The following is a 13,270-nucleotide window of genomic DNA, read 5'->3' as shown; positions in this document are numbered from 1 at the left end:
CTTGTCAGTGAGCAGATTGGGATTGCACAGCAAAATTATGAAAGAAAAGGATGAAATCAGTTCTTTAGTAGTTTAATAACCTAATGTAGATGACTAAGGTTGTATTGTGCGCCAGTGTTGGTTAACTAGGAGGAGCACCATGGGCCACATTTTGAAGCTAAAACTACAGATTTATCAGAGTGACTCTGGCCCTTTAAGAGCCAGTCGTGTTCATCAGTGGTGTTGGTGGTGATAGAGAGCAGAGCAGTCTGGAGCTACACACTGCAGAGCACATCTCCAGCTGCTGTTAGCCTACCTGACGGCACAGCAGCCTTCTGGCTCTCATCACAGCTCGTCCTGGAGGGGAATGGGGGCCATCTAGCCCGCTTACTAGCCGACTAGATTTCCTAGAAGCTGGGGGGAAAGCCTCGAAGGCTGGCGGTCCAGCAAGATGGTATCCTGGATTATCTCGAGGATAGTTGTGTGAGTATGGGCAGGGTTGAATCTGTTTTTTCTTTTTTTTTTTATTCTTAAACACCATAACGGCTCCTTTCATCAGCTGTGTGATGCTGAACGCCGACTAGCTAGGCTGTCCGTTTCTTGTCCTTTTTATACATACACTTCACATGTAGGGGAAAAATAAATACATTAGATATCCTGGCATTCAGACAGGGGCGTTTAAAGCTCTTGTGTTCAATAACCACAGCCGGTTCTTTAATCAGCACAATGATGCAGCACAATCTGCACCCAGCGCTTGCTAGCCGCTCGTAGCTAACGCGGGCTGGCTAGTCAGTAACTGTAACCACCTGACAGATAATGTGTTGGCAGGGAAAGTGCAGCCTGTTTAACATGCCAGCCTCGCTGCACACAAGTAAACAGACTCCGAGCTGCCAGCCACTGCTTTTTACTTTTAAATAGCCCTCTGTGAATGTAACTAGGCGCCGTACCAACACGAGTTGGTAAAATGTGGTGCAAGGCTAAAGAAGCCCAACAGCCCAGCCAGGGATGTGTGTCCATCCATTCATATGCCACTAGCAGTGGGGCTTAATAAGACGGACAAGCGGTATCAGCAGATCACTTCTAGGCCTCCACCTGAACACGCCACATCCACACTGTGTGGATGACTCAACTAAAGCCAGCTGTCATTATCTTGATCCATTATGCAGACACTTCACAGTGCTGCACCGGTGCTGTCCCATCTCTAGTGAAATGTCCAGATACTGTGTGCTCATCAACTGCTAACCTTAAAGTCGAACATCATGATGCCTTTGGAAGGCCCAGGTGTAGAAATGATGCTTCATCCCTATAAATGTTCTGCTTTTCCTTGATTACATAAGCAAACTGTTACTGTTATTGGCTTCCAGCTGCCTGCATCTTCCACTTCACTACACCTCAGGTAGTCATGTGTCTACTGAAGGCAAACAATGTGACTTGAATATGCATCATAATGCCCGCTGATTATCCAGCACACAAGATTAGTCATTTCTTGTCTTTGTGCTTTAAATGTGCATCTGGCCCAGTTTTTAAAGGGTGGCCAGCCTGTTTCTTTTCTCCTGCTTTTACAGCTATTAGTCTAACCTAAAGAAGTGAACACTAAAATATTTCCTAGACTGAACAAGAGGACAAAGTGACCGTAAGGTCAGTAGTGGGCTTTCAATGAGGACACAAAGAGGCACAGGCCGTCTGCTCTGGGAGCCCGCTGGCTCGGAGGCCTGCTACGAGTCATGTCGGCTCACTGTACGGAGCAGCACACATCACTGAGCAGCGTAGTTGAACACTGGGACAGAAGACCTACTTAAGGAAGGGGGGAAAAAATAGATGCTAGGCTACCTCTGTAATTGGCATTCAACCTTTATTTACATTAAGGGTTTAAATCCAGCTATTGGTTTGCACTGTAGGCAAACTTGCACGGCCCTTCTGATCTGAGCTCTCCCTGCTGTCGCCTCACTCAGCGTTCAGTATCCTGTCAAATCAGCACAAATCAGCACAGTGGCAGAGGATGCGATCAAATGCACATCAAAAACAAGGCTGTGTTTGCACAATGTCCCAGTGTGCACGTGTTCTAACACATGGTGACCCACCCCTGGTGGAAACTGTGTGTTTTTCCATTTTAGCTCACTGCAGTCTTCCTGACTCCATTACATTGTTTCTACTCATTATCAGGCCACTTTGTTTTGACAAGTCACTGCCCAGCACTTCTTTCGTGGCATCACCATGCGGATTAAAACCACATAGACACTCGCTCTGCTCAAGTACATGTCGCCCTTTTGTGTTTCATAGAAGCTCAGAGCAGATGTGGCTGCTGTGTGGGAGTGCGTTTGTGAGGTGTCAGAGTCAACACCCAGAGGCCATGTTCTCTAGCTGAAGCCCCTTCCTCTGACCCAGTCTTGTCTGCTTTTTTTGCAGCCTTGCCTTTGGGACGCTCTACCCGGCGTACTCCTCGTATAAGGCCGTCAAAACGAAGAATGTGAAGGAATATGTGAGTATAACCCCTGGTTACTAAACTTCAGCAAACCATTTTTGAGCTCTGTCTGCTCTGTTTGACCTTTAGGGTATTTTGCCCTGAGCGCCTGCCAGCTATTTCTCCTCTAATGTGTTGAGAATCAACATGAGGCAGAGAAATGCTCTGTTTCATCAGAGCAAGCTTATTAATTACTTGGAGTAATTTCTGTTGTCATGTTTTCTGCAATGCCCGTTCCGTTTCTTTGGCCGTTATCATTTGAAGACTAACAAAAATAGGAATCATGCTTATGATCGGGGTGTTCCAGACAAGGCTAGAGGCATGGGATTGCAGTTTAACTAGGACACACCAGCCTTCATAAAAGAAGGGCGTTTATGCACCATAAAAACACTAAAAGACGGAACAAATCCTGCACTTTGGATTCTTCCTGATTCTTTTTCCGTTCTGCGTAGATCTTTATGAAGTTCTGATTTATAAACCTGAAGCATTTATTGTGACAGGACCTTAAAATGTGGGACTTAGTTCAGGGTATTTTAACGCTACCCTTGCTAACATTATATGAATTTACATGCAGCTCCTGATAATTGCAGGGTCATGTTGTGCACTGTATTGTGAGAGCCTATCGGGATGAATTGGACTGAGCACTAGACAAGTAGCTGGTTGTTAAAGGACAATAAAAGGTTGTCTGTAAAGGTTAAAGCAAATCCTATAATTCGTGTTAGGATGATTAGATGATGTCCCAAAGAGCTTCTTTGGCTATCTGCAATGTTTGGCTTCCTCATTTTTCAAGTGCTTTCAAGTTGAGATCTGGTGACTGTGGTTGAAAGTCCGTGACAGTCGACACTCTTCAGTCTTCTTTTTTTGGTCTAGTCGTAATTCTTGCAAAGAGATGTGGTTGGGTGATTTATTCAGCTGCTGTAGGAGTCTTTCTAAAAAAAGAGCACCAACTGAAGGGTTTAGCATGTTAAGCACAGAGTGCACTTGGGTAAAGTTGATGCAGTGGAGGCAAAACCACCCCACAAACATAGTCCCACAAACATGTTTCAGTGTCGGTTTGATCTACATCTACAAATCTTATCTTTTGTAATCTATGAGCTAGGGCAACAGTGACAGAAAAGAAAGGGGGGGGGGGGGGGGGCAAATGCACAGGAGTTAACTGGAGAAACAAGAGGAAGACTAGATCACAGCCTAACAAAGATACGGAGAGGAAATCCGGATTAGGAAAATACTCAAATCTCCAAGCAGTCTCTCTCATGGATGCTGAAGGGTCTCTTCAAGAGTTGGATAGAAATACATTAGCAAGCTTTGCTCTGACCTCACCTCTCTCCGATGGAAACAGGAACACAATCTTCGGCAATTTCATACCCCTATCAGATGGATGCATTATGATCGTGTTCATCACTTGGTGGAAAATACAAATCAAAACAAAACGGGTGCTGCAGCTTCAGAGTGTGGTTGGAAAATCTGCGTCAGTGCAGAGTTAGTGCTGGAGAGCTTTACACTTTCACAGCACTCGACATAGTGGACTCTCCATGCAAACACAAGAGGAGTGAGCGGTGTGTGTGAGTAGAGGTGTTATTGGGGTTGTTGGAATTTGTCCTAAATTCACACTAGGAAGAGGGGAAATAAGGCGCAGGGGAACTCAGTCGAGACAGAGAATGAAATGCAGAAAGCCCTGAAAACATTCAGAATGAAGTGGGGGTGGGGGTGGTGGGGAGACTAAGATTACAACAATAAACCAGGAAGAAACACTGGAGCATGAAACTGTTTTTACTTTTCAAAATGACTCAAAATATTTCAAATCCTCAAACATTCAAAAAATTTTTTCATTTTTTCTTCATCATTTTAGACCCCAGAATGTATGTTGTTTTAATAGTTAAACATTATTCATTATTTATTTATTTCACAATTGCAAATGATTCAGACCTGTAAAAATTGTCATATTTTTAAATGGATGTCTGTGCTGGATCCAGCACTGAATAACAGACTGTATTGCATTGCTCAAAATAATTCAGGGGCACAAGTTTAACTCATAAACATGATGTGCCCTCCTGGAGGAGCTTTGAACATGAATGTACCTTTTCATGCTATAATTGGTTACAACGAGTGTAGCAAAAAGCAAAGCTGGACACTGATCAGTCAGGAGAGGATGTTAGACTGTTGTCTGTATCCAGGTGGTCTTGTTGTTGCCTCTCCTGTGGGCCCGTTGAAAGCACCTGCACCTGACTCACAATGGTTTAAGCTTCCTAAATGGACAGATTGATATCCCTGAAGTTTAACTGACTTTTTTTAAAAGAAACATATATGATGAGATTCCACATGAATGATTTGCTTTGGTTTAAAGTGAAATAAAGGTTCCCTGTAAAGGGCTCAGTCAGTCTATTGGATGTTTGGACTAAAATCCAAAGGATGAAGATTGTATGAAACCGGCCAACCCTTTAATACAATAATGTTTCATCGTTCGGAAAGTGCCTGGGTTTTTGATCACTGTGGATATTTTTAAACACAGCTGATTGGGGCTCTTCCTGATTACTTCATCACTGCATGAGAGAGAGGTGGGGAGATGGCAGCACTCTGGCCCTCAGCCTAGATTTGCACTGGAGAACAGTCTCCTCCTGGCTGGTTACTATGGCAACCCACCCTCTCAGTCGCTGCTCAGGCAGACGGCCACAGAAGGAGCGAATATGGGGCGGGGAAGTGTGAGAGGGGGAGAGAAGGGAGACGCCATTTTTAGAGCTGCTCTCATCCCCGTCCTTCTCTTGTTTGGCTCATTTCTAACGAGCCGAATGATTCGCCGTTTGGTGCATTCTCGGGGCTGCGTTGCCGCGGCCTGTTAATGTCTTTAAATGCACCATTACCACTCAGAGCTGTTCTTATGTTGAATGTATCAGTGTATTTGATAACTGATGATTTATCTGATATTAGCTATAAAGTTAATTTGCCTGTAAATGACCAGTTTAGAAGATGACTCACATCTCTCTTTGTCTCAGATGTGCCCATGCACAGTGATGTGATGCGAATGGACTGAAGCATGTGTCCGATTTCTGTGTAGGGATGTCTGTGTGCGTAACCTCTGTTTAGTGCCACGTGTCTCAGCACATGCGAACTGGATACTGTGGTACTATTTTTAATCATGTTCTCTCCCTCCGTGTGTGTGTGTGTGTCCAGGTGAAGTGGATGATGTACTGGATAGTGTTTGCATTGTTCAGCACAGCAGAAACAGTCACAGACCTGCTCCTATCATGGTGAGTCGGGAGCTGCTTGTGATTGTAACCCTCTTTCTTCACGTGCTTATAATAAATGAACCACTTGTAAAATAAAAAATCAATAGATGCTTTAATGTTCTGCTGCTGATTTTTAATACAATAATCTCTTGAAGGATCTTTTTTGTTTTCTTTTCCTACTTTAGCATCCTAATCTATACACCACTCATGCATACCTTTTGCTCAGTGTGTTGTTTCCTTTACGTCTCTGCCGATTGATTAACTCTGTGTTTAATTATCCAGGTTTCCATTTTACTTTGAGCTAAAGATTGCGTTTGTGATCTGGCTGCTGTCTCCGTACACCAAGGGCTCCAGTGTCCTCTACCGCAAGTTTGTCCACCCCACCCTGTCAAATAAAGAGAAGGTAAAAAGAAAAAGCCCATCAAAATCTGATGTGAAGTCCACACTGAAATGATATGACTCTTTGTCCTGATGACTCAAAGTGTCGTCTCTAACTCCTCCCTGTGTACTGTCCTTTGTGCTGCAGGAGATAGATGAGTACATCGCACAGGCCAAAGACAGAAGTTATGAGACCATGATGAAGTTTGGAAAACGGGGTCTCAACCTGGCTGCTAACGCTGCCGTCACTGCAGCCACCAAGGTGACTGTGTTTAAATGTCCCCACATAGATGCCTCTGCTTTTCTGTTTGCATGTGAAATACAAACTTCGGCCAAATGGTAAATAATGTTGTTATTAACTCACTTGTACAGCTAGAAAAGAGGACTGAGATGACTGTCAGTAGTTGAGCTTCCTCTAACGATTAGTCTCATAATTAAGTGGGCTCCGAATTTATTTTCTGAATGAGTTTTTTGTTCTATTCACGGAAGAACATTAACAAACCTCCACCAAGCCAGCTCACTCTGTGGGCAGTATTTACTTTAATGGGACCTCTTACTGTAATGTACATAATAAAGTGACAGGTCCCTATATATCATCTCTACATCCCCAGATGTGTATGCTTTCAGATAATAGTTTTAAATAGCTCTACATATCATTATTAGCACTTTGACCTTCAGATCAATGTATAGATCTTGAAGGAGAGGTCAGAGTTTGTGACATGATATTTGAAATCTTTTTATTTGTTGACTATACACAACACATTTGTAAGAATCACAGTTTCTAAGGTTTAAGGCTTTTTTGTTGGTTTTCAACCAATAAATAACTAGGATGACCTTTCATGGTGGATGTGCATTTTATGTGACCAGGTGACTGGACTAAATAACTTTTTCTGACTTTCGTCAGATTAGCTGTGCAACTGTAATAGTGAAGCGTGCTATTAGATACTGAACAGTTGTTCTTATAAGCTGCGAAACAGGAAGTTGGCGCTACTAAATCATTCTGTACTAAAGGCTTATAGCTGCTGCAGACACTTGTTCTATATTTATAGTAAAGCTTGTTGTTTGTTCCTTAATACAAAATTCCATATTAGTTAAACATGCACTCTCTAACATTTGTCATTTGTCCCAAACACAGGATCACAGATCGCATTTATCAATGTCCTCAAGTATTCACACACATTTGCTTGTAAAGGCAAATATTGTCTGTGCAGCTGCTTTTCATTAAAGCTCCACTTGGATTATTTTCATATTGATTACCCTGTTGATTATTCTGTTTAGCAAGTTAAATAATTGTAGCCAAAATTGGTCATCTCACTTTCCCAGAATCCAAAGTGGGGTCTTCCAAATATTAATCAGCTTCACCACATAATCATTGGCAGATTTTTAAAAAATGAACTTTTGAAAACTGTTTTCTTCTGAGCTCTGAGTAATGGTGGTTTTGCATATCTAATATGCCTGTTTTTGTTCCTGCTGTGACGCCCAGGGGCAGGGCGTGTTGTCAGACAAGCTGCGGAGTTTCAGCATGCAGGACCTCACTCTCATCAACGCTGACGACGAGCTGGCTCTGCACACTCCCGATGCCCGCATGAGACGGGACCCCATGGATGAGATGAGCTCGGGCGCGAGCACGCTGCCCCGGGCCAAGAGCACCGCTGCACGGCAGAGTAAGGCCGCACAACACGCATCTCCCACACGACATCAGCAGCAGCTTCACGTAGAGAAACACGGAGTTGTACAGTGCATGAATACACTCAAGCTGTGTTTGCAGCTTGCTGACTGACCCAGAGCGTGACGACGAAGTCTTCCTTTATTTAACTTCAGAGCAGGACTGGGACTACTTCGGCCAAGTGGAGTCATGTGATTTAAAGCACTGCAGGGTGGGAAGAAAGGGTGGGGAAAGAAGGGTGGCTGAGGGTGGCAGTGCAAAGAGGATCGAGCCGGGGTGAAAACATGTGATTCCAGTGGGAGGGGAGGCTTGGAAGGAGGTCTCTTTGTGTCTCGCTGCACTGCCGGCTGGCTAACTGTGTGGGTACAAGCTGTGAGCTGAATACAGAGAGACACTGAAACAATGAAGTCACGGGGCCGAGTGGTGCATTTTAATATGTACAATGCATTTTTTTTTTTTTTTCTTTTTGTTCATTTACACATGACTTCTAAAACCAGACTGAAAACAGCTGAAACAAAACACTGAAGTCAGAGTTCAACTGAAATCTGCCGTGGCATTAGTAAATGAGTAGACCCTAACTTTTATGAACTAGCAAGTTCAAAATTATTTATTTTGGATTACTTTTCTTTTCTTTTTTATTCTAAATGATCTGCAGATCATCACTAAAGTAACGAGTTGTAGCTTTGCAGCTCCTAAAGTTGCTGTTTGGAATTTTTCTAATTTTACTTAATAAAACACTTTTTCTATTCTAGATGTCACACAAACAGTTTAGTTTCCTTCCTAATTTAACATTTGCAAAGAAACTTTGTAATCTAATGGACCAGTTCTTCTGATTTTATGTCTCCCAAAAGCAAAGGATAAAAATGATTTCACAAGCTAATTTGAGTCTCTGGAAAATGGGTAAATGAAAACAACAAAACAAAAAAAACAAACACTTAAAAAGATGGAAGTGACTCCTTTTTTTTCTCTTTATTTTAAAACTGGTGGCTGTATATTATTAAAAAAATGGATAAATTGAAGTCTCCACTAGGTGGCGCCAAAGGCTCTGTCTGTGATGATGCACTGGTTCAAGGCTACACCAAATAAATCTGTAAATTAAGCAGTTCTGTGGCAGCAGTAAAATGCAGAAGTGTGATGTTTGGTGTCTCTCAGATCATGTGGTGATGTCACTCTGAACACTCAGCTACTCTCACTGACTGTCCATCAATCTCTGTCCTGTCCTGCAGCTCGCTCTGTGGCAGCCGCGTCCCTTATTGATGACACATCGTCCCAACACAGCTCTGACCTGTCAGACACAAGGACTGAACACTCTGATGAGGATGTGGGAGATAAAGGGCACAAACGCAGTACCAGCGTCAAGGCAACCAAGAAGCCTGCTGCTGCTGCTAAGACAGAGGTAGGGCATACACGCACACACGCTTTGTAGATTTGTCAATCACAGGGCAATTTTCTTAAATTGTATATTACAACAGTCACTAGCCACTTTAAGTACACCTTCAAATGCTCATTACCCAGCAACTGCATTTAGCCATGTAGACATGGTCAAGATGACCTGCTGAAGTTCAAACTGAGCATCAGAATGAGGGAAAATGTTTAAGTGACTTTGAAAGTGATTTGTTTGTTTTGTGGTGCCAGATGGGTTGGTCAGAGTATTTCGGAAACTGCTGAGGTTTTCCCACACATTCATCTCTAAGGTTTACAGAGACTGGTCTGAAAAAGAGAAAATATCCAGGGGCTCTACAGTCACCTGATCTCAGTCCTATAGAGCATCTTTGGGATGTGGGAGAATGGGTGTGGACAGAAATCTTCCAGCACCTTTTTGAATCTGTGCCTTGAAGAATTCTGAAGGCCGACGAGGCCCCAGCCCTGTACTAGCGAGGTGTACCTAATAATCTGACCAATAAGTGTAGCATTGTCAGTATTTCCTAATATTTTTTTTCTTCCTCAACAATTAACCTACTTTAATTTGGTAATAGTAATATATGTATTTCGTTACTAATAACACAGTTCATTTCCAATAAAACTGATAAATGATTTCATGTTGCACACATTACCTCTTGACCTACATTTAGTTCTGACCCACAGATTACATGTATGCTTTCACAAGCAATTAAGTGGCCTGTGAGTTCATATAATCATACCTGTAATTACACAGGCAAGTGATACTACCTGCATCAACTGTATATACATCAAATGTTCCTGTGGTGTTTTGCAGCATCAACAGTTCACTCAGAAATTGCATGATGCTCTTTATGGAGACTTTGTTTTCACTGTTTACACAGATTAAACATGCTTTGAGCAGCAGTTACAATGCAACTAATACTTGTACTCTTGTTAGTGAAACCACTCATTTTCCCAGTCTTTGATTGATCAGCTTTAGTAATCTCTCTCTTTATTTTCTTCTTCTGCGGCCAGACTCAAACCAAGACAGTGAAAAAGCCTGTGAAGAAGAAGACGACAACTAATAACGCAGAGACGCCACCATGAGTCCTGCAGCCCACACATGCACTGGCCTCCACTCGCTCCACCCACAGCCTGCAGTCCCTTCCTCCTGTTTGGTGTCCACACAAGCGCACATATACACTTTACATACATACATTCATTTTAAATACAGTTCTGTTAAAGTTACAGGCCCTTGTTTATGTCTCGTTCTCTTTAAAGAGAATTTAGCTGAGATTTAACTGAGACTTTTTTTTTTCTTTTTAATTTCACACAGGCCACAGTCTTCAGCTAATCTTGACCTGACCGTGTGATAGAAATCGTCTAAAGTTTGTCTTTTGAAGCACTGAAAACTGGAGCTCTGGGCTCTCAGTATTTTACCATCATTTTAAACTAAGGAGAAAAAAGGCAAAATCTCCTTTGAGGCCTACATTAATTAATGAGTGGATGAGTGTGCCCATCCTTACTGCTGTTAAGCTCAGCACACCTGTCACTCAGGACCAGCCTGTCTTCACTCTTTTACAGCGGTGTATCCTGTCTTTGTTTAATGTTGAACTAATTCTTTTTTTTCTTTTTTTTTTTTTTATTTGCGTCCAAAGTTTCATTGTTAGCTTGTCCTCAGTCTGTTTCCTCTGAGTGAGTCTGGCTCTGCCACGTTCAGGTCTCACTCTTTCACGTCACACACAGTGCTGATGATGAATTATTTGTTCAGTGCTGGTTTTGTGATCCTCGATCTGGACGCTACTCTGAGGTCATATGTAACTATGATCTGTGATGTTAGTAATTAATATGATCAGCTGTGCTCAGCTGGATCTGTGAAGGCAATGCTGCCAATGAGTGATGGCTTTCATGCTGGTGTTTTTGAGCTAACTTATCCGCTTTCACTACAAAGGGGATGTTTGTATATCATTTCCTTTCAACATTACACAGTGACTCAGCACCTCTGCGTTTTCTTTTACTCCTTCTATCCAGCTGTGTGGTGACACTTGACCTGATTATTAGCATTTCTGCACACTGGAAGCTTGGATGGACTATAGAAATATGTGAATAGTGACACAAATAAAACTACTGCGAGTGATTATTTTAGTCTCAGATATGGAGGGAGAGTGAGAGCAGGCTGTGGGTGTTTCTAAAGTTACTGGACTTCTGGTTGTCAGCCACTGCGTTAAGTATACTGAGTACACGAGAGCATGAGGAGGTCAGTGCTCATTACTGCTGTCAGCAGTGTGACTCTTGAACCAGTAGGGGGAGCCAAAGCCCACCTCCACTGTTAGCTGAAGTTGCTGAACCACATGTAAACACCAACATGTAAATAGTAACCTTGACTGTATATACAGTATGAGCTTGCTTGCCTTATTCATTCTCTGGGCTTAAATCAGTTTTTAATCATTTCTGTGTATTTTTCATTCTTAGTCTTGACAAATCACACGCTCTGACTGAGACCAGAGGAACCTCAGACTTCAATAAAGACTTCTGGTAGTAGAAGTGATTATTGAATTTTAAATTAACATGTTTACTTTTCTCCTTGAGACATTTGACTCCATCTCAGTGTAGGGAATCAGCTTGTAAATTTACATTTTATCTTTGGTATTTTAGGGCCAAAAGTTGGAAACAAAACTTTTTTTTTTTCTTCTCCTTAATTTAATGTTTACACTGAATAAAAACACATCACATACTGAAAAGTCATTTTGTGTTATGAAGAGAACGTTCTTCATTTTTATCTTGTGTCATTTTGAGATATTTATTGCTGATTATTTTGAGTTTAAAATCAGTATTGTATACAGGGACGTTCATTTGTATCTTGTTTGTGTCAGTTATCAAAGCTTCACATCAAAGAGGATAATTTCATGTGCCGGCACAGTGGTACCTAACAAGGTCATGTAATGGTCAATAAAATACTAATAAAGAACATTAAATTTTTGTGTTTCTGTTGATTTTTGTGCAGCTCAAAGCAAATCATCTACACAACAGCCACTAAGTGGGAGTAGCACAGTTGTTTCTAGTAATGGCAAAGCCTCTCAGACCTCACTGAAGAAAGACAAACTGATTTTGATGGGGTAGGGTTGTAAAAAATATGTAAACTATATTTTAACTGTGCTTTCAGAAATGTATGTTTTTGTTTGTTTGGTTTTCCCCTAATATCTCATTCATTCATTTCAAAGTCTGCTAGCTCACTCTGGAGCCTCACCCTGTTTCTTGATATAGTTAGTCATCATCTAACCCACATGATTCTGTAAACAGAGAGATGATATACACTTTATTATCAGTTTCATCAACAAACTGAGTTTATTTATATAACTTCTATTCACAACAGCGGTCTTAAGACACTGTATATTGTAAGGCAGACCCAGCAATGTTAAGGAGAACATCAGCAATCAGAAAATCTCCTGTGAGCAAGAGATGACAGGAAGGAAGAACTCCCTTTTAACAGGGAGAGATCTCCATCAGAATGAGATTTGGGGAGGAGCAGCCATCTACTTCTACTGGTTGGGTGTTTGTTGTTTTTGTGAAGAGACTGTCTCTTATGGCTGTATAAATCTACATATAAGATGACAAAGAGTTGTTGGAGTACAAAAATTTGAATAAAGAACAACTTACTACAAGTAAGGGAGATGCGAGTCTTAGTAACAACAAATAAAAGTAAAAGATCATGAACCAGCTACACAATGGGCTGTTATATTCCAGCTTCAAATGTCAATATTAACCAATATTAATGAACTAAATTCCTAAATGTTGGTTCTGTTCATCCGGACGTAGCATTTTCAGTGGGAGAAACGTTTCATCAATCATCCAAGTGACTTCAGTCTCAGCTCACTGCGGGACTCCATTGTGGACAATCACACCTGCTCCATTCCACCCTTGTGAAGCAGCAGAGTTCCTTCTCCCTGTAACTGATTTAACATTTCAGCCATAAAGAATAGTTCAGGAAAACATCATTGTTCTCTCTGTAAAAGTGTACAGTAACTCTTCATTATGTGGCAGGATAAATACAGCATCTCTCTCTCTATGTATAACTTTCTGTGAAACCATACAGTTGGGCTATAAGCAGGAAGAAGAAGGGTGAGGGTAATCCAGAGTAAGAACCCATGAAATATTTGCATCACCTCTAACAGTGTCCCGTAA

The 13,270-nt window shown here is 41.7% G+C and overlaps 1 protein-coding gene across 1 annotated transcript; it reads left to right on the top strand.

Annotated features, from left to right (window-relative positions):
• The first annotated feature begins 114 nt into the window (after nucleotides 1-114).
• Nucleotides 115-12,067, top strand: reep2 (receptor accessory protein 2). The gene is made up of 8 exons (XM_040015189.1): nucleotides 115-462; nucleotides 2,386-2,458; nucleotides 5,609-5,685; nucleotides 5,947-6,067; nucleotides 6,191-6,304; nucleotides 7,526-7,706; nucleotides 8,935-9,104; nucleotides 10,124-12,067. The coding sequence occupies exons 1-8, from the start codon at nucleotides 431-433 to the stop codon at nucleotides 10,193-10,195; spliced, it is 840 nt and encodes a 279-aa protein (XP_039871123.1). The 5' UTR covers nucleotides 115-430; the 3' UTR covers nucleotides 10,196-12,067.
• The last annotated feature ends 1,203 nt before the right edge of the window (nucleotides 12,068-13,270 follow it).

This window comes from Simochromis diagramma, unplaced genomic scaffold (assembly GCF_900408965.1).
Source record: "Simochromis diagramma unplaced genomic scaffold, fSimDia1.1 OVJJ01000685.1, whole genome shotgun sequence".
NCBI lineage: Eukaryota > Metazoa > Chordata > Actinopteri > Cichliformes > Cichlidae > Simochromis > Simochromis diagramma.
This window is presented reverse-complemented; position numbering and strand designations above follow the sequence as displayed.

Excerpts from the sequence above, each read along its gene's own strand:
- reep2 (XM_040015189.1), top strand. The coding sequence starts at position 431 with ATGGTATCCTGGATTATCTCGAGGATAGTTGT. Across the intron at positions 5,686-5,946 it reads ACAGACCTGCTCCTATCATG|GTTTCCATTTTACTTTGAGC; the intron begins GTGAGTCGGGAG and ends TTAATTATCCAG. Across the intron at positions 6,068-6,190 it reads CCCTGTCAAATAAAGAGAAG|GAGATAGATGAGTACATCGC; the intron begins GTAAAAAGAAAA and ends TTTGTGCTGCAG.